The sequence below is a fragment of the Tachyglossus aculeatus genome, chromosome 21 (assembly GCF_015852505.1).
Source record: "Tachyglossus aculeatus isolate mTacAcu1 chromosome 21, mTacAcu1.pri, whole genome shotgun sequence".
In the NCBI taxonomy this organism is placed as follows: Eukaryota; Metazoa; Chordata; class Mammalia; order Monotremata; family Tachyglossidae; genus Tachyglossus; species Tachyglossus aculeatus.
The window spans coordinates 22,221,399-22,238,453 of record NC_052086.1 but is presented as its reverse complement, the minus strand read 5'-3'; the positions used below and the strand labels follow the sequence as shown (position 1 = coordinate 22,238,453).

The window sequence follows — 17,055 nt, the reverse complement described above, 5'->3', positions numbered from 1 at the left end:
GGCTCACCCCTGCCCTTCCTCCCCTCGGGTTCCTAAGAAAAGCCTGTGGAATAGAGCAGGTGGCTTTGGCAGGGGAAGTGGGAAGGGGCATCCTCCTCTGGGCTACTTGAACCTCATCCTCTGTGCGGAGATGGGAACAGGCATCCCACATGTTCCTAACAAAACTGGGTGCACTGGAAACTGGGAAACCTGGGTTCTAGTCCCAATCCTGACATCACGTGCCTTAGGCAAATTAATCTCTTGGTCCCTCAGTTTCTCCATCTCTGAAATTGGGGGGGGGGGTGGGGGAGAAGGGAGGGGAAGAGAATCAGATTTCTTGTCCCTTCCAACTGCCCAACCCAGCTGCCTGAGGTCCCTTCCACCATTATTAATAAAACCAATGAAAACGTGATTTTTAAGGCTCTGGTTTCTTGGAAAATTAAACACAGAACAAACCAAACCCTATACTGGGGCAAGCCAACAGCCAATCCAGCTCAATATTCTGTCCCCCAAAAGCAGGAAGGAAGCATGGGGTGATTGGCCCGGTAGTTTCCAGGGAATCAGTCATCTTCCCTACATACCTCTTACACTGTGTTTCCCACAATGAAATGAATAATAAACACATGAGAAATTGCTCCTGAACAGAGGGCTCAATGTTTCCTTCCTCTTTCCCGCTCAAAACACCAGCAGACTGCCAAAGAGCCATCCCCCCCTGGGAGTTTCCTCCCCCAGCCCCAGGACAGGAACTCACAATAAGTCCTCTGGAGATTTTGCTGCATGAATCCTGATGATTCCACCTGGGGTAGAAGGCAAGGTAGTCGCATGAAGAACTGGAAGGCCCAGGAAAAGCATTGGCTTAAAAATGGCAAATGACTCACTTCGTCAACCTTCAACCCCCAGATCCCCATGTTTGCGTCCTCACCTCCATGCTGGGGCCCTGAGAAGTCTGGTCTGAGCTTGCAGGGACCAGTCGCTGTCCTCTGTCCACCAGTCACCCTCCCTCCTTGGCTTTCACGCTACCTCCTGGAGTGGGACAGAGCCCAGCCCCTCCAACCCAGCGATTCCCCCAGTCCCTCAGACCCAACTACACTGAAGTTACATGAAGAAGGTCTCCATCAGCAGTCCTGGTCTCTGCTGCTCAGAGCCTGAGTCTTGGAAGCAGAAAATGCCCCTGTCAGGAAATGCTCAGATGGCAGGAAAATGAACAGACAGTGATGGGGCAACCTGGCCACTTCACAGTGAGACTCCCAAGACTCAGAAGAGGAGGAGCAGGCCCACTCCAGCTTAGTGTTTACATAAACAAGTGATAAAGTTTATCACTTTATCACTTTACAGGGAAGCAGCGGGGCTCAGTGGAAAGAGCACGGGCTTTGGAGTAAGAGGTCATGGGTTCAAACCCCAGCTCCACCAATTGTCAGCTGCGTGACCCTGGGCAAGTCACTTAACTTCTCTGGGCCTCAGTTACCTCATCTGTAAAATGGGGATTAAGACTGTGAGCCTCCCGTGGGACCTGATCATCCTGTAACCTCCCCAGTGCTTAGAACAGTGCTTTGCACATAGTAAGCGCTTAATAAATACCATTATTATTATTATTATAAAGTGTAATAAACCTTTGTCATAGCAAGAGACGGGGAAGATGTTTTTGTCCAAAGTGTTTGTTGTGGCCAGTTCCCTTTGTCCCATTGGGCTTCCTCCATAAAAAAGCATTCCAATCCCTCCTCTCCTACTCCCTGCAGGCTGCTTGGACTCAACTGGTGCTGACATGAGGGTCTAGGCTGCCCTTCTTGAGAAGGAAGAGAGGGGTGGGGAGTGAGCGTGACCCTCCCCACTCCCAGGGAAGGTGAGGCTGTTTGTAGGCAGCTGCTCTTTTTCCCTCCTTTCCTTTTCAGGAATAGCTAGGGCCCTGACCCGGCTAGCTGTCTGAGACACACCTGCCCTGACCAGTCAGGTCAATCCCATGGAGTAACAGACAAGGACCAGGAACCATTGGGGGCATCAGCCACCGAGGCAGAGCCTGGGGGGCCACCTGAAACTGCAGTGAGTTCTTCTCTCGGGCTCCCTTCGCCACTCGCCTCCGGAGGCACATCCCTGGACGCAGTCCTCTCTCAGGTCAACCGGAGAGGTAACTGAACCAGCCCAGCCCACCAACCCCCACTCTACTTCACCTCTCCCAGTACCGGGAGGTTGGACATACACGACTGGCAGGCTCTCATGGCATAGAACTGGCCTTTGTTACCCCAGAGCATGTCCCTGCCTGGCAAAACCTGAGGAGGAAACACTGACTGACCCAGTGACTGTCCTCCCCCAGACAAGAGCAAGGGAAGGCAGGCAAACAGAGTACAGCTCACCCTACCTTCCTACCTCCGAGCCATGAATCTGAAACAAATGGAGAGCTGGAGCCTCTCCCTTCCACCTCAAACTCACATCTTGCTTTGCCTGGTTCTGTGGTGTAATGAATAGCGACTGGACTCCTAACGTGGTGGAAGCCATTCAGAGGTTGTGGGTTCATATCCCACCGGTCATCTTACCCCTACAGTGTAAGCTCACTGCGGGCAGGGAATGTATCTACCAATTCTGTTTACTGTAATAATAATAAATAATAATAATAATAATAATGGCATTTATTGAGCGCTTACTATGTGCAAAGCACTGTTCTAAGCGCTGGGGAGGTTACAAGGTGATCAGGTTGTCCCATGGGGGGCTCACAGTCTTAATCCCCATTTTACAGATGAGGGAACTGAGGCACAGAGAAGTGACTTGCTCAAAGCCACACAGCTGACAATTGGTGGAGTCGGAATTTGAACCCATGACCTCTGACTCCAAAGCCCGTGCTCTTTCCGCCGAGCCACGCTGCTTCTCTACTCTGTACTCTGGCATTGTACTCCCAGTGTACACTTTGTACTCTACTCTGTACACTATACTCTCCCAAGCGCTTAGTACAGTGCTTTGCACACAGTAAGCGCTAAATAAATAGCACTGATTGATTCTCCCAGGACTCCCTCTTCCCACCTCACAAAGACTTTTAACAGGCTTTCTGCCAGAGCAGGGATCTGATCGGAAATAATGCTCCTATACCCCTTCTAGAAGCTGAGCAGGGTCCCCTGGGAACAGCACTTGCAGGGTGAGAATGGGGGCTTCGGCTGCCCATCTTCTCTCGCTCAACTGTAAGAACAGCTCAAGAGGCAGAAACTCCAGAAAGGGGTCAGAGTCCAGACACCAACAGGAACCGAAAGCGTGACCACTCGGCGTTTAAATGCCAACCACACCAGGCTTTGAAATATTGTGTGTATTTAAGCTCTGTGTACACTGAGCCAGCAGTGAGGTAATAAGGAGTTTGGCTGACCAGACATAGTAGACCAGGGACCACAAAAGACAGGCCCAGGGAAACAGGCCTACAGTTTATCCACCCGGCCACGTAAGTCAGCTAGTCTGCAGTTTTCTGCTGACCAACTTCCGAGACAAGCCTTTCCGAAACCAGAGGTACTGGGAGAGAGTAAGTAGCCCACCCCACTAGTTTTCTGGGCCCTGCCTTAGGCAGGGAAATCAGAGAAGAGGAAAGGGCGTTAGAAACCCCTGTAAACAAGCCTCTGATGTGGCAGTGAGACAAGACCTGGAAAATGCAGGGCTGAGGAAGGGAAGATGGAGCCCACGCACGTTCCTCCCAAAGCCTTCCTGGGCTGGAGTCCTCCTCAGAGACCTCCTCCTTCTGCTCCTGACATCTCTTATTTGCACAGAACATAGTACCTGCAAGCAGGGAATGGACATCTCCATCCCTCCCTCCGTCCCTCTGCAGAGAACCAAGGGACCACACCCCAGAGGGGAGATCTGCAAAGGCAAATCAGGGACACAGAGGTCTTTCAAACAGTTTGGGGCCTTTCTATGTGGGCTTCCCTACTGTCCTTTACTGGGACAAAGGACACACGGTGATGGGGTGGCAAGTGAGGAGGTAGGGCTGAAGTGACACTGGGAGAAGAGAGGATGATCTGTGGCCTTGAAGGGCCAACAGGTCCCTGAAGATTAATATATTAAGAAAACCCTGGGCTCCCCTTGGCTATTATACAGTCATCTCCTATATCCACCAAGGGGACCCCAGTTTTGTAGTAAACCTATTGCTGTAGGGTCTCTGAATACTCCCGAATGCCCGTGCTCGCCTCCCCATTTCTCTAAGGGTGGGGGCACAGCTCCCTGGCCAACCCCGACCAGCCCTGCTGCTACCATCCTGCCCAGTGCCCCACTCCACTTTGAGAACCTCCCTCGAGCCAAAGGCAGTGACCCTCCAGGCCCCTGCTGATGGTGCCCGATTTTATTCCAGATTCCATCACCCCTCTAGCCTGAACAGAAAGATCCGCTTTAGAAGGGAGACTATTCTACAGGCAATAGGGTAAAATGTTTGGCCCCGAGGGCAGTCCAGTCCCCAACTCCCTCAGGTGGCTCAGGTCTCTCTCCAAGAGGTTGGGCAGTCAGGGAGGAAAGGCAGGCATGTGGCACCTTCTCGTTGCTCCTAGAAGGCTGAAGGGCCATTTTGCTAGAGAGGCAGACTGGCTGAGGGAGGTTGGAAACAACATAGGTGGACCGTGGCCTAGTTTACTTCAGCTGGGGTGGCGGCTCACACTTCCACAGCCAGGGATAGCTGGTTCACACTTTCAGCTTCCAGGAGAGCTGGTTTGGGGTAGCATGAGGCTATCGGGGGGACTGATAGAGCGGTGACAAAGGAAGTGAGATGATGAGAAAAGCCTGACTCTATTTACTCAGGACTCAGCCCTGCTGCAGCCAGCCTTTAGCTCACCCTCTACTTCCTGGACAAGAGCTGCTCTGCCAGATCGGGGTCAGTTGGTAGGTGGCCCGGACACACTCTCCTCCTCCCTCCTACCCCGAGTCGTCACTCTGGGGCCGTTGCCCAGATACCCAGCATCGCCAGCAATGGTGGGTGCACAGTCCAGAAATCCTCGATTACAGCACCAAGAGTCAGAAGGAAAAGCTGACACTTCCATCTTGGCAACCTAGAGGAGGGAGCGTCACCGCTCCTCTCCCTCCTCCACCCTGCCAGCACACAGGAAGGCCTTAGCTCAGTCCCGAAACCAGGGACTTTCCAGAGGCAGAGCTTCCTCCACGGTGAGGCCGGGGCTCCTAGGATGGCTCGGGGTCCCCACTGCCCTCCGCACACACTGCCTGGGCCATGGCTCCATCAAGGCTGGCCCTGGCTCTCCAGCCACTCTCTTCTCAACTCCACGATCTCCCTCCCGTACCACTCGTGCAGCTTGCCAAAGGAGGCCGTGCCGGGCGAGAAGGGACTCTCCGGGGCCAGCGCCTGGACACAGGTGCCCGAGGGCCTCCGGCGAGGGGGCAGAGGTGGGGCCTGGGGACTCCCGTCGTGGCTCAGCCTGGCAGCCCTGGGCCCGGAACCCGGGCCGTTGGGCCAAGCGCTCGGGTCGGTGCTCCACACGGCGCAGCCGTTCTCTTTGGAGCCAGCGGGACAGGTGTAGACGGGGCGGTCCCTCCGGGGAGGGGCCACAGGTTCCGGCTGGCTCCTCCGGGGGGCCGGAGAACGCCGCTGGGCCCGCTTTCCGCCGGCCTCGCTGCCCCGCACCTCCTCCAGCTGCTGCTCCAGTTCGCGCACCACCAGGCGCAGGTAGTCAAAGCTGGCCCGGGACAGGGCCTTGACCCACGCCTCCATGGCCGGCTGGCTGTCGGCCGCCAAGACGTAGGTGCGCGAGCGAGCGCCCGCGAAGCGGATGGCGAAAGCGAACTCCTCCGTGGCCTCGCACAGCTCCACCGTGCAGCCCTCCAGGATGATGACACCCACTGGTTCCCGGCTGTCCCGGTCCTCAAAGTAGAAGAGCATGTTGCCTTTGAGGACGAACCAGCGCTTGTGGTAAGCGGTGTGGCGCTCCCCCTTCTTGTACAGGAAGCCAGTGTTGTCGGCCGGAGAGTCGCAGGTGGCGTAGAAGGCCAGGCTCCGCTCGTTCAGCTTCATGATGCCCCCAGCCTGGGGGTTAGGACAGGAAGACAGAAAACCAGTGAGGGTTTCAACATAACGATGCCATCGATCGAGCCCTCGCTGTGTGCCCAGGACTATGCTAAGCATCGGGGCTGAGTCAAACTAAGCAGTTCAGACGCAGCCCCTGTTCTACCTGGGGCTCACCATCTAAGCGGAAAGGAGAGAGGGCATTTTATCCCCATTTTACAGATGAGAAAACTGAGGCCCCAAGAGGTTAAGTCGCTCATCCAAGGCCACACAGCAGGCAAACGGCAGAACTGGGACTACAACTTCCTAGCTCTTAGTGTTCTTTCTACTAGACCCAAACTGAGCCCCCTTTTTCCTCTCCTCCTCCCCATCCCTCCCGCCCTACCTCCCTCCCCTCCCCACAGCACCTGTATATATGTTTGTACAGATTTATTACTCTATTTATTTTACTTGCACATATTTACTTTCTATTTATTTTACTAATGATGTGCATCTAACTTTATTTCTATTTATTCTGATGACTTGACACTTGTCCACATGGTTTGTTTTGTTGTCTGTCTACCCCTTCTAGACTGTGAGCCCATTGTTGGGTAGGGACCGTCTCTATATGTTGCCAACTTGTACTTCCCAAGTGCCTAGTACAGTGCTCTGCACACAGTAAGCGCTCAAGAAATACAATTGAATGAATGAATGAATGAATAGACCATGCTGCCTCTCAGACCGTTTGTTCTCAGCCTGTTCCCACCCCCTGCCACAGAGTAAGCGCTTAACAAATACCATTATTAAATTCACATCAGTTCTTTACTGTTTACAGGCCAGGCAGTGGAGTCAAATGGGAAAAACCCAGAGGTTACTGTCTCTCTGAGTCTATTGGGGTAACCTCTCTTTGTCTCAGTTTCCCCATCTAATAAATCTGGGTTTGTCCCTGGACCTACTTCCCAGGGATGTCAAGAGGGTGAATAAGAACACACGTAGGGACTATGAGCATATTGGGGGAATTTGGGGGGTGAGGATTTGGCCCCTCCCCTGCTCCCACTCAGCCTCCTACTTGGCCTCTCATTAGGAGACATCCGGCTGCTATAGAAAGGGAGGCTGACAAGACAGCAGAGAAGTGACATGTCCAAACGCACACCTCACCATCATGAAACCCTTTCACCTACTTTCCAGGAACCTCTCTCTTCACTCTCCTTGTTGCCAGCCGCTCACAGTCAGAGTGAGATTGAGATACCAACCCCAGATTGTCTCTCCTCAATCAACAGTACTTACTGAGTGCAGGGCACTGTACTAAGCAGTTGGCACAGAACAATACAATAGAATTATTAGACACCATCCCTGCCCTCGATGAGCTTACAATCTAGGAGGGAATATAGACACAGAAATAAATTATAGATAATGAAAACAGAAAAGAATAAGGACATGCACATAAGTGAGGAGGGCAACTATCAAAGTGCTTAAAGGGAACAGACCCAAGAGCATAGATGATGCAGAAGAGAGGGCGAAAAGGGTGGGGAAATGAGAAACTAATCAGGGAAGGCTTCTGGGAGGAGATGTGATTTTGTTAGGGCTTTGAATATGGGGAGAGTGGTGGTCTGTCGGATATCAAGGGGGAGGGAGCTCTAAGCCAGAGGGAGGACCAGACGTGAACAAGGCCAATAATCAAAGAGAAGAGAGCAAGATACAGAGAGTAAGTTGGCATTACAGTAATAAAGTATGTGAGAAGGGCTGTAGTAGAATATTAGATAGATAAGGTAGGAGGGAGAGAGCTGATTGAGTGCTTTAAAGCCAATGGTAACGGGTTTCTGTTTGATGCAAAGGATAAGCAACCACTGGCATTTTGGGGGGAGCGGGGAAGATGTGGGTCACTTAGAAAAGTGATTCAGGCAGTAAGGACGGGAATGAGAAGAGGCAGGAGGCAAGGAAGTGAGCAAGGAGGCTGATGAAGTAGTCAAGGTGGAATAGGATCAGTGCACAGGATCAGCAGAGTAAGAGTTTGGAGGGAGAAAGGAATCAGCAGATTCTAGAGGGGTTGGAGACTCCTAAGCCGTCCTGTTGGCAAGGCTCTGTTACCTTCTCGGCGAATTCCCCAGGGCCCAGCCAGGTGAAATGACTCACACGATTGGGAAGAAAAAGGACAGAAGCGAGTGAGCAGCACTGACACCAGAGTTCATCCACCCGCAAGCCCTGGGGCTTCACACCTCAGCCAGGAGGGTTCCAGTTCTGCTTGGCACCGACATCACAGTTGGTGCTCGAAGTGGGTTAAGTAACTCATGCGACGGTCACATCCCCTCCCGACCCTGGGGCCCCCTGAGTTTCCGTTCTTGAGCCACAAGCTCAAGTGCAGGGAGCAGATAAGGCTGCGCCTTGGTAGTTACATTCAACGCTCTCGGAAACACGACCACACAGTGAACCACCCTGACGTGTCCGTAACGTGCATGCTCTGTCACTGGCATGGATAACTGTTTCTCTGAATGGCCAGCCGTGGGTCACCACGTACTCCCTGCCCGGGCTACAGGGGCAGTAGGATCCCGCTGGGACTCACTCCCCAATGCCATTAGCACTGACCGAGGAGAGAAGCTCCTCCTTGGGCCCTTTCCTAGGCCAAAGAGGACCCAAACTAAGTTCTCAGAGGGGAAATGATAATAACAACAATTATGGTATTTGCTAAGGGCTTACTATGTGCCAAACACTGTAGGAAGCACTGGGGTAGATATAAGAAGCATGAGAAGCAGCATGCTGTAGTGGATAGAGAACAGGCCTGGAAGTCTGTAGGTCATGGGTTCCAATTCTGCCTCCGCAACTTGTCTGCTGTGTGGCCTTGGGCAAGTCACAACCTCTCTGTGCTTCAGTTACCTCATCTGTAAAATGGGGATGAAGACTCTAAGCCCCAGGGACTTTGTCCAGCCTGATACGCTTGTATCCACCCAGGCGCTTAGTACAGTGCCTGGCATATAGAAAGCAATTAGCAAGTACCACAAATTATTATTATTATAAGCTATTCAGATCAGACACAGCCCCTGTTCCACATGGGGCTCCCAATCTAAGTAGAAGGAGTACGATTCAATCCCCATTTTATGGGTAAGAAATCTGAGGTACAAAAGTTAAGTGATTTGCCCAAGGTCACACAGCAGCAAATGGAGGAGACAGGATTAGAACCTAAATCCTCAGGCTTCCAGGCCTGTATTCTTTCCACTACGCCACATTGTTTCCCTAAATAGATGGGATTCAGGGACCACAAAGGCTTGGGACATATCATTCAGCTCCTTTTCCTGCTGCAAAATAATTCTGTGATGTCTGTTCCGGTAAGCTCTCAGTGATTGATAACAGCCCAAGAGGCAAAAGCTGCCTCCTTTCACAATAACACAAACCCCACTACCTCGATTTCTATACACTCCTTCTTTCCAGGAACCTGCAGTCCTTCCCACCCAGTGTTGTCCTGAGCATTCCAACTGATCATGACACGGCTGGGTTCATTATTAACACTCACCCCAGCTCTGGGAAGCAACAAAGAGGGCAGACTTGTCATGCCCACATGAGAGACAGTGACACACAGGCAGAAAGGTCACGGGACAGGACTAAGGTCACCTGGAGATTCAGGGACAAAGCCAGGATTAGGAAAACCGGATCTCCAGCCTTCCCTATGTGCCAGGCCTCCGACGGGGCCTGGCTTACGTTTCCCATCCCAAACAACAGCAGCATGGCCTAGGGCGAAGGGCACAGGCCTGGGAGTCGGAGGACCTGGCTTCTAATGGCAGCTCTGCCACTTCCTGCTGTGTGACCTCAGGCATATCACTTAACATCTCTGTGCCTCAGATTCCTCAACTTTAAAATGGGAATCCAATGCCTGTTTTCCCTCTTATTAAAATCAATCAATCAATCAATCGTATTTATTGAGCGCTTACTATGTGCAGAGCACTGTACTAAGCGCTTGGGAAGTACAAATTGGCAACACATAGAGACAGTCCCTACCCAACAGTGGGCTCACAGTCTAAAAGGGGGAGACAGAGAACAGAACCAAACATACCAACAAAATAAAATAGGATAGAAATGCACAAGTAAAATAAATAAATAAATAAATAAATAGAGTAATAAATATGTACAACCATATATACATATATACAGGTGCTATGTGGAAGGGAAGGAGGTAAGATGGGGGGATGGAGAGGGGGACAAGGGGGAGAGGAAGGAAGGGGCTCAGTCTGGGAAGGCCTCCTGGAGGAGGTGAGCTCTCAGCAGGGCCTTGAAGGGAGGAAGAGAGCTAGCTTGGCGGAGGGGCAGAGGGCAGACGTATTAAAACTGGAAGCCCCATGAGCAACCGGGACTGTTTCAGACTCTCTCGTATTTACCCCAGGGACTAATACAGTGCTTGACCCATATTAAGCACTTAAACAATATTATTAGTATTCAGCTGGAGCTCAGCAGATGTAATGAGCAGGGCCGCCCACTGGCAGTGAGAAGCAGTGTGTCTGGAGAGGTCACTCTTCAGAAACTCGGACAAGGAGGTTCCCCAGACACCCAAGCCACACCTTGGCCCATGTCCCTAAACCAGCCAACCAAGAAGAGACGGCCTGCAATCTCCACTCAGTTGGCTCAAACTGGGACAACCAAGTGATATAACAAGGTAATTTGATACTTAAGCAACAGCATTCATTCCTTTGTATTTCTAATTGCCTTTCCTCCCACCCAGACCAATTCCTACCTCATTTCTCCTCAACAATCTGGGCCATATGCCGCTAGTTAGAATCACATGACTATTAAAATCATATCTCCTCCAAGAGGTCCCCAATTAAGCCCTCATTTCCTCTTCTCTCACTCCCTTCTGTGTCAGCTTTGCACTTGGATTTGTACCCTTTACTCACCCCACCCTCAGCCCACAGTACTTGTGTACCTATCCATAATTTCTCTCAATGTCTTTCTCCCTCTCTAGATTTTAAGCTCCTTGTCAGCAGCATGTCTACCAACTCTGCTATATTGTACTCTTTCAAGTGCTTAGTACGGTGCTCTGCACACAGTAAATAAATGACTGATTGTTAGTAGGATTAGTCTCATTTTACAGACAAGGAGAAAACTGAGGCCCAGCCATCCACAATCACGTATGAGGCTGAACAAATTCCCAGACTAGTTTTTTCCCAGCAGACTCTCCCACCTTCCCCAGGCCAGCAGAGAGAAGATGAAGGGAGCTCTTGACTCATTCATTCAATCGTATTTATTGAGCGGTTACTGTGTGCAAAGCACTGTACTCTCCTATACTGCCTGAATCCCCACCAGGGCCCCAGGGTAGGAGGTATTGGGAGACTGATAGCAGCCTCACGCAAGTCACCAACCCAGAGAGATCACCACCCAGACCCAAGTGGCAGCTGAGAGCAACAAAACTGTATCACCGTCCCTCTCGCTGAGACACTGGGTCTCCTGGGCCCCAGGTAAGCCCTTTCCCCTCTCTGGGACCTGGTTTCCCAAATCCACGAAAGGGGAAATAATATTGCAATATGTTCACCAGAGGGAAAGCTCCCTGAGCGGAGGAATTGGATCTTCATATCCTGTTCGGCAGTTAAGATGCTATGTGTGGCTCCAAACTAACAGCAGTAATGTCCTGAAGATTGGGGTTTCTCAATGAAGTAGATTCTCAGATTCCTTCCTTTCTTTTCCCATTACCCCCATCCTGCTCCCCAAAACTGTAAGCTCCTTGTGGGCAGGGAAAATGTCTATGAACCCTGTTACATTGTTCTCTCCCAAGCACTTAGTAAAGTGCTCAGCACACAGTAAGACCTCAAGGATAAATCAACTTCCAGGCCAATGCTCCCCCCACCCCCTTCTTAGCTAAGCTTCTGGTTTCAGAAGGATCAGGAATTCCTTGCCCCTGATGATGAGAGAGAGGTTTGTCTTCCCCACGGATCCCAAAGCCCCTGGCCTGGGTTGAGGAATCAAAGGACAGGAAGGAAGTGACTGAGATGGCATGGCACTCGATGCCACAGGGAGCCCCTCAGGGCTTAGGCTGGGCACCAACGAACACCTTGCAAAGGAATTAATCTATGGTTAAAAGCCTGTGAAAGGCCTTTACAGTTAAAAGCCTATGAAAGGCAGGGATGAGCTAGTCTTTATTGCCCCTGGTGGTGAAAATAGAGCCAAAACTGCAAGGAGAAGGAATTGGGATAAATCAGCTTGTTCCCAATGCCAGGGATGGGCACAAGAGTCCTCAGGGTCTGCAGTGGGAGGGGGAGTCATAAAGCCAGACACTCTGTGGGTGGAGAAAGTAAGGGAAGAGCAGCGATGAAACACTGACAGTCGGACTAGAATGGGGGAGGACTGTTGGAATAAAGCCAAAAAGGTGTCCCAGGAACTCAACTGGAGACACACTGGGGGGGCTTCAGATTCAGCATCAGAAAGAACCATTTCATCACCAGATGTTACCAGGACCCAGGATCAGTTACCAAAAGGAATTTCGAGACTTGCTTCCCTAAAGTTCCCAAGCCTTAGTCCTTACATTGCACTGAGCAGGCATTCAATATCTACTATTATTACTACTATGCAGAGCACTGTACAAGCCCTTGAGAACACACAATAGAGTTGTGAGACATGTTCCCTACCTTCAAGGGACTTATACAATCTAGTGACTGTATTTATTACTACTAAAGGGCTTGAAGAATAAAGCAGCAGGCAAATAATAAGTGATATTTGTTAGGTGCTTACTAGATGCCAAGCACTGGGTTAAGCCCTAGAACAGATACCCGATAATCAGGTGGGACACTGTCCCAGACCCACATGGGTCTCACAGTCTAAGTAGGAGGAAACAGGCCTTTCATCCCCATTTTACAGATAAGGAAACTGAGGCCCAGAGAAGTTAAATGACTTGTCCGAGGTCACACAGCAGGCAAGATGCAGAGCCAGGACTAGAACCCAGGTCCTCTGATTCCCTCTTTTCCACTAGGCCATGCTGCTTCCACTGCTTTTTACCTAAGAGAGAATCCGAAGGTCCTTCAAGCTCTAGGAGTTGTGATTCTAAGGTGACATCATTCCTCCCAGTTCTCACATATCCATGCTGTTGGCCAGAGGCGATTTTCATAGAAAAGTGGATCACCTGACTTGTTCTGGGGCAAAACCCCCACTATTTTCAGTGGCTTGGGGATGGCTGAAGGAAGCAGCGTCTTATCCTACAGATAGAAGGGCAGAGTGTCAACTGAGTCAGCTCACCTGTGGCCACTAGAACGGCACAACCGCTGCCTTTGGACAATGTGTAGAGCTGGGCTGGGAAGACAATTCAGGATGGAGACATCTACTAGGTTGGGTCAGCGTTGCCTGGAACTTTACATCATCTGGGCGGGGGCTCACTTGTTTGCTCCACTTGCTCCAAATCCTCAAGTCCCAAAAGCAGCCTAGAAGCTCAGATTCAAAAGAACTTTAGCAACTCTTAGAAAAGCTCTTTACGAGAAGCAACGTGGCCTAGTGGAACGAGCACAGGACTGGAAGTCAGAGGTTGTGGGTTCTAATCCCGGCTCTGCCACATGTCTGCTGTGTGACCTTGGGCAAGTCACTTCACTTCTCTGTGCCTCAGTTCCCTCATCTGTAAAAGACTGTGAACCCCACGTGGGACAGGGACTGTGTCCGACCTGATTACCTTCTATCTACCCCAGTGCTTAGAACAGTGCTTGGTACATAGTAAGCACTTAAATACCATTATTATTACTGCTGTTATTATTATTATTAACTAAGTACCCTTGCCCCTTTCTGCTACGGGAGGCTGGCCCTGCTCTTGTCATGCTTTTTTAGATATGAGATGACCTTGACTCCTAGGACTGTTCACTCAGAAGTTTAAAAAAAGGTCAACAGGCTGTAATTACATCGGTTCAATATCTCATTTCTGAGTATCTGAAGTCACTCGATTAGTACCACTTCTCCAGAGCTGGGTCTAGAAGGCAATTCACAGGTTATTTTCTAGCACAACATCTTGCTAGAGAATTTCTAAGGGCTTGATGAGTTTCCTCTCCACTTCTTGGGGAAGCAAGGGAGAAAGGGTCATCCTTCTGCTTTTCCAGATGGGGAAAAAGAGGCACAGAGATTTGATGTGACTCAAAGAGTACACACAGTAAGTCAGTAGCTACAAATCTAAAGATAGATCGCAGGCCCTCTTCTTCCACCCTGCCAGAGCTCACCCAGGCCCACCGGGAGTGGGAGAGCCTTGCTTATGAACCCCCTGGCCAGCACTGGGAATCACACTTCCAAAGATGAACCAGCCCCATCCACAGGAAAGGGTTTTCAATCCTTTTTTTTTGGAAACCTGATCTCTGAATTGTTGGGAAGTACTCCCTTCCCAGCTTCCACTCACAGTTACCCTCCCTTCCCAAATGACCTGCAATAATACTACTACTAATACTAATAATTATGGTATTTGTTAAGCACTATGTGCCAAGCACTGTTCAAAGTGCTGGAGTAGATAGTGTCAGGTTGGACACAATCCTGTCCCACAAGAGGCTCACAGTCTTAATCCCCATTTTACAGATGAGGGAACTGAGGCACAAAGAAGTTAAGTGACTTGCCCAAAGTCACACAGCAGACAAGTGGTGGAGCCAGAATTAGAACCCAGTCATCAATCGTATTTATTGAGTGCTTACTGTGTGCAGAGCACTGTACTAAGCGCTTGGGAAGTACAAGTTGGCAACATATAGAGACAGTCCCTACCCACCAGTGGGCTCACAGTCCTGAAGACTATGCTCTTACCACTAGACCTGGCTGCCGGAGCCCAACTCTAGACTGTAAGCTCGTTGTGGGCAGGGAATGTGTCCATTATAGTGTACTCTCCCAAGTGGTCAGCACAGTGCTCTGCACACAGTAAGCACTCAATGCAAATTGATTGATTGATTGATTGACTGATTGAAAAGGAACGGGACAGCAGCCAGTCAAAGTAAAACTACCTAGGGTAATTTTTCTCCTCCTGTGGTGAGTCAAGAGCAGCAGCAGCAAGGGAAATCTCTCTTTTTTGTCTGCTCCAGAGCCTACTGCGCTTCTCACTGGGAATGGGAGTCCTGCAAAGAACAGTTCTACAGTGTCAGGAGCTGTTGCACAGCTAGAACTGTCCCAACCTGGGTCTAATACTGTGAAATGCCTATGATTTAAAATCACTGACATTTAAGGCCACCTCCGGATGAGACCCACTCAGTACTTCAAGCCCAACCCTGGGCCTTTTCAACAACCTGTTGGCCAAGGGTTTGCGGACCCCCTAATTTTCCAGGGTTTATTTACACCACCTAAGGGAATCGGTAGCTCTGATTTACTGCAGGCCCTTTCAAAGAAATTTTACTGGCCCGCTAGCAGACGAGACCAAAAACATCCTCCTTAAAAAGCACAGACCTCTCTAGCTTTGTTTTCTTTGTGGTTTTTGACCTTAGTCAAGTTTCCTAGATTAAGTTGGGTTCTGAGCCGTTCGGCGAGAAGGGGCCTGCGACCCAGAAACAGGGTTTTCCTGTGGGTTTGGTTTCAGCTGCAGCTGAGAGGTGGCCGCTGACCTCAGGATCAATCAATCAATCAATCGTATTTATTGAGCGCTTACTGTGTGCAGAGCACTGTACTAAGCGCTTGGGAAGTACAAGTTGGCAACATATAGAGATAGTCCCTACCCAACAGTGGGCTCACAGTCTAAAAGGATGGTGGAGATCTCTCAGGGTGTCGCCCCCTCACATCCCCCTGCAGCCTTTCCTACCCTTCCAACAACCCTCTCTCTCCATAGGCCTGTGCCCTGGGGGTGGAGGCAGAACTCACAGGATCACGGGGAGACCCCCTGGAGGGGTCACGGGGCGGAGAAGGGCAGATCCTGCGGCTGCCAGGGGCAGGGGTCCTCGCCTCAGAGAAAGCTTGGCCTTCTCAAGCGCTCTCTCCTCACGGCCCAAGGCTGGAGGCCTTCCCAGACTGAGCCCCTTCCTTCCTCTCCCCCTCTCCATCCCCCATCTTACCTCCTTCCCTTCCCCACAGCACCTGTATATATGTCTGTACATATTTATTACTCTATTGATTTATTTTACTTGTACATATCTATTTATTTTATTTCGTTAGTATGTTTGGTTTTGTTCTGTCTCCCCCTTCCAGACTGTGAGCCCGCTGTTGGGTAGGGACTGTCTCTAGATGTTGCCAACTTGGACTTCCCAAGCGCTTAGTCCAGTGCTCTGCACACAGTTAGCGCTCAATAAATACGATTGATTGATTGATTGGCTCCCCCTACTCCATATTCCCCCGCTCCCCTGGGCCCCCTCCTTCCTCTGCCCCTGACTCCCCTCCTCACATAGGCCCCCGTTTTACCTGATGGGCGGCTCCCGCCTAGGAGGGCCAGCCCGGGCGCCCGGAGCTTGGCGTGTCCGGGGCCGGGGCCGGTCGGAGGGCCTCCGCCATGACCCGGCCCGGCCCCCCGCGCCCCTCGGGCCGTTGGGGAGCCGGTCCGGCCCGGTCTCCCGGCTCTCCCGGCTCGGTCCTCCGCCCTGTTCCCCGGCACGGTGACGCTTTGTTTCCCGGCGCGGCCCTCTTTTCTCTGTCCTCAGCCCTGTCTCCTCTCGTCCTCTCCTCTCCCCTCCCCGCGGGAACCACGGAGGAGAGGAGAGGGAGGAAAAGAGGAGGAGGAGGAGGAGGGGGAGGGAAGACAGGGCCAAACGTGCCAACAGGCTCGGCCCCCTTAACCCTCCCCTGTCTGGCCTGGCCCAGCTCAGCCGGGCTCCTTGCTCTGGCCCTTCCTGTGAGCCCACTGTTGGGTAGGGACTGTCTCTATATGTTGCCAACTTGTACTTCCCAAGCGCTTAGTACAGTGCTCTGCACACAGTAAGCGCTCAATAAATACGATCGATCGATTTCCCGCCTCTCCCTCCTGGACCACCTTCCTGAGACACCCCCCAATTCTCAGCTGCTCCCCGACCCGAACCTTGAAGGCCCTCGACCCCAATTTTTCCTCTTTATTTGAACCACCGCCTCGCCCTTGCACTTGGCCCAGGAACTCTTTCCGCCCTAGAATGTCAGATCGGTCGCGGCTGCTTCCTACCCTGGGTCATCAGAATTTCCCCAAGGGCCCGTTTCTCTGGTGAACTGTAAGGTAGATTAGAATTAGTAGAGAAGCCCACCGACCTCTCGCCCATGTCCTGCTT

The 17,055-nt window shown here is 51.3% G+C and overlaps 1 protein-coding gene across 3 annotated transcripts; it reads right to left on the bottom strand.

Annotated features, from left to right (window-relative positions):
• Window positions 1-391: 391 nt before the first annotated feature.
• On the bottom strand, window positions 392-16,491 carry PHETA1 (PH domain containing endocytic trafficking adaptor 1). Of its 3 annotated transcripts, XR_005455395.1 has the most exons (4): window positions 16,226-16,491; window positions 13,130-13,311; window positions 4,766-5,965; window positions 392-809 (listed from the first exon to the last, which is right to left on the bottom strand). XR_005455395.1 is itself a non-coding variant. In XM_038763655.1 (3 exons), the coding sequence occupies exon 3, from the start codon at window positions 5,951-5,953 to the stop codon at window positions 5,165-5,167; it is 789 nt and encodes a 262-aa protein (XP_038619583.1). In that variant the 5' UTR covers window positions 5,954-5,965; window positions 13,130-13,311; window positions 16,226-16,491; the 3' UTR covers window positions 3,251-5,164. The 3 variants fall into 3 exon arrangements, 2 of the variants coding, with proteins under 2 accessions (XP_038619583.1, XP_038619584.1); XM_038763655.1 differs by lacking the exon at window positions 392-809 and having other exon boundaries at window positions 3,251-5,965; XM_038763656.1 differs by lacking the exons at window positions 392-809; window positions 13,130-13,311 and having other exon boundaries at window positions 3,251-5,965.
• Window positions 16,492-17,055: the final 564 nt, after the last annotated feature.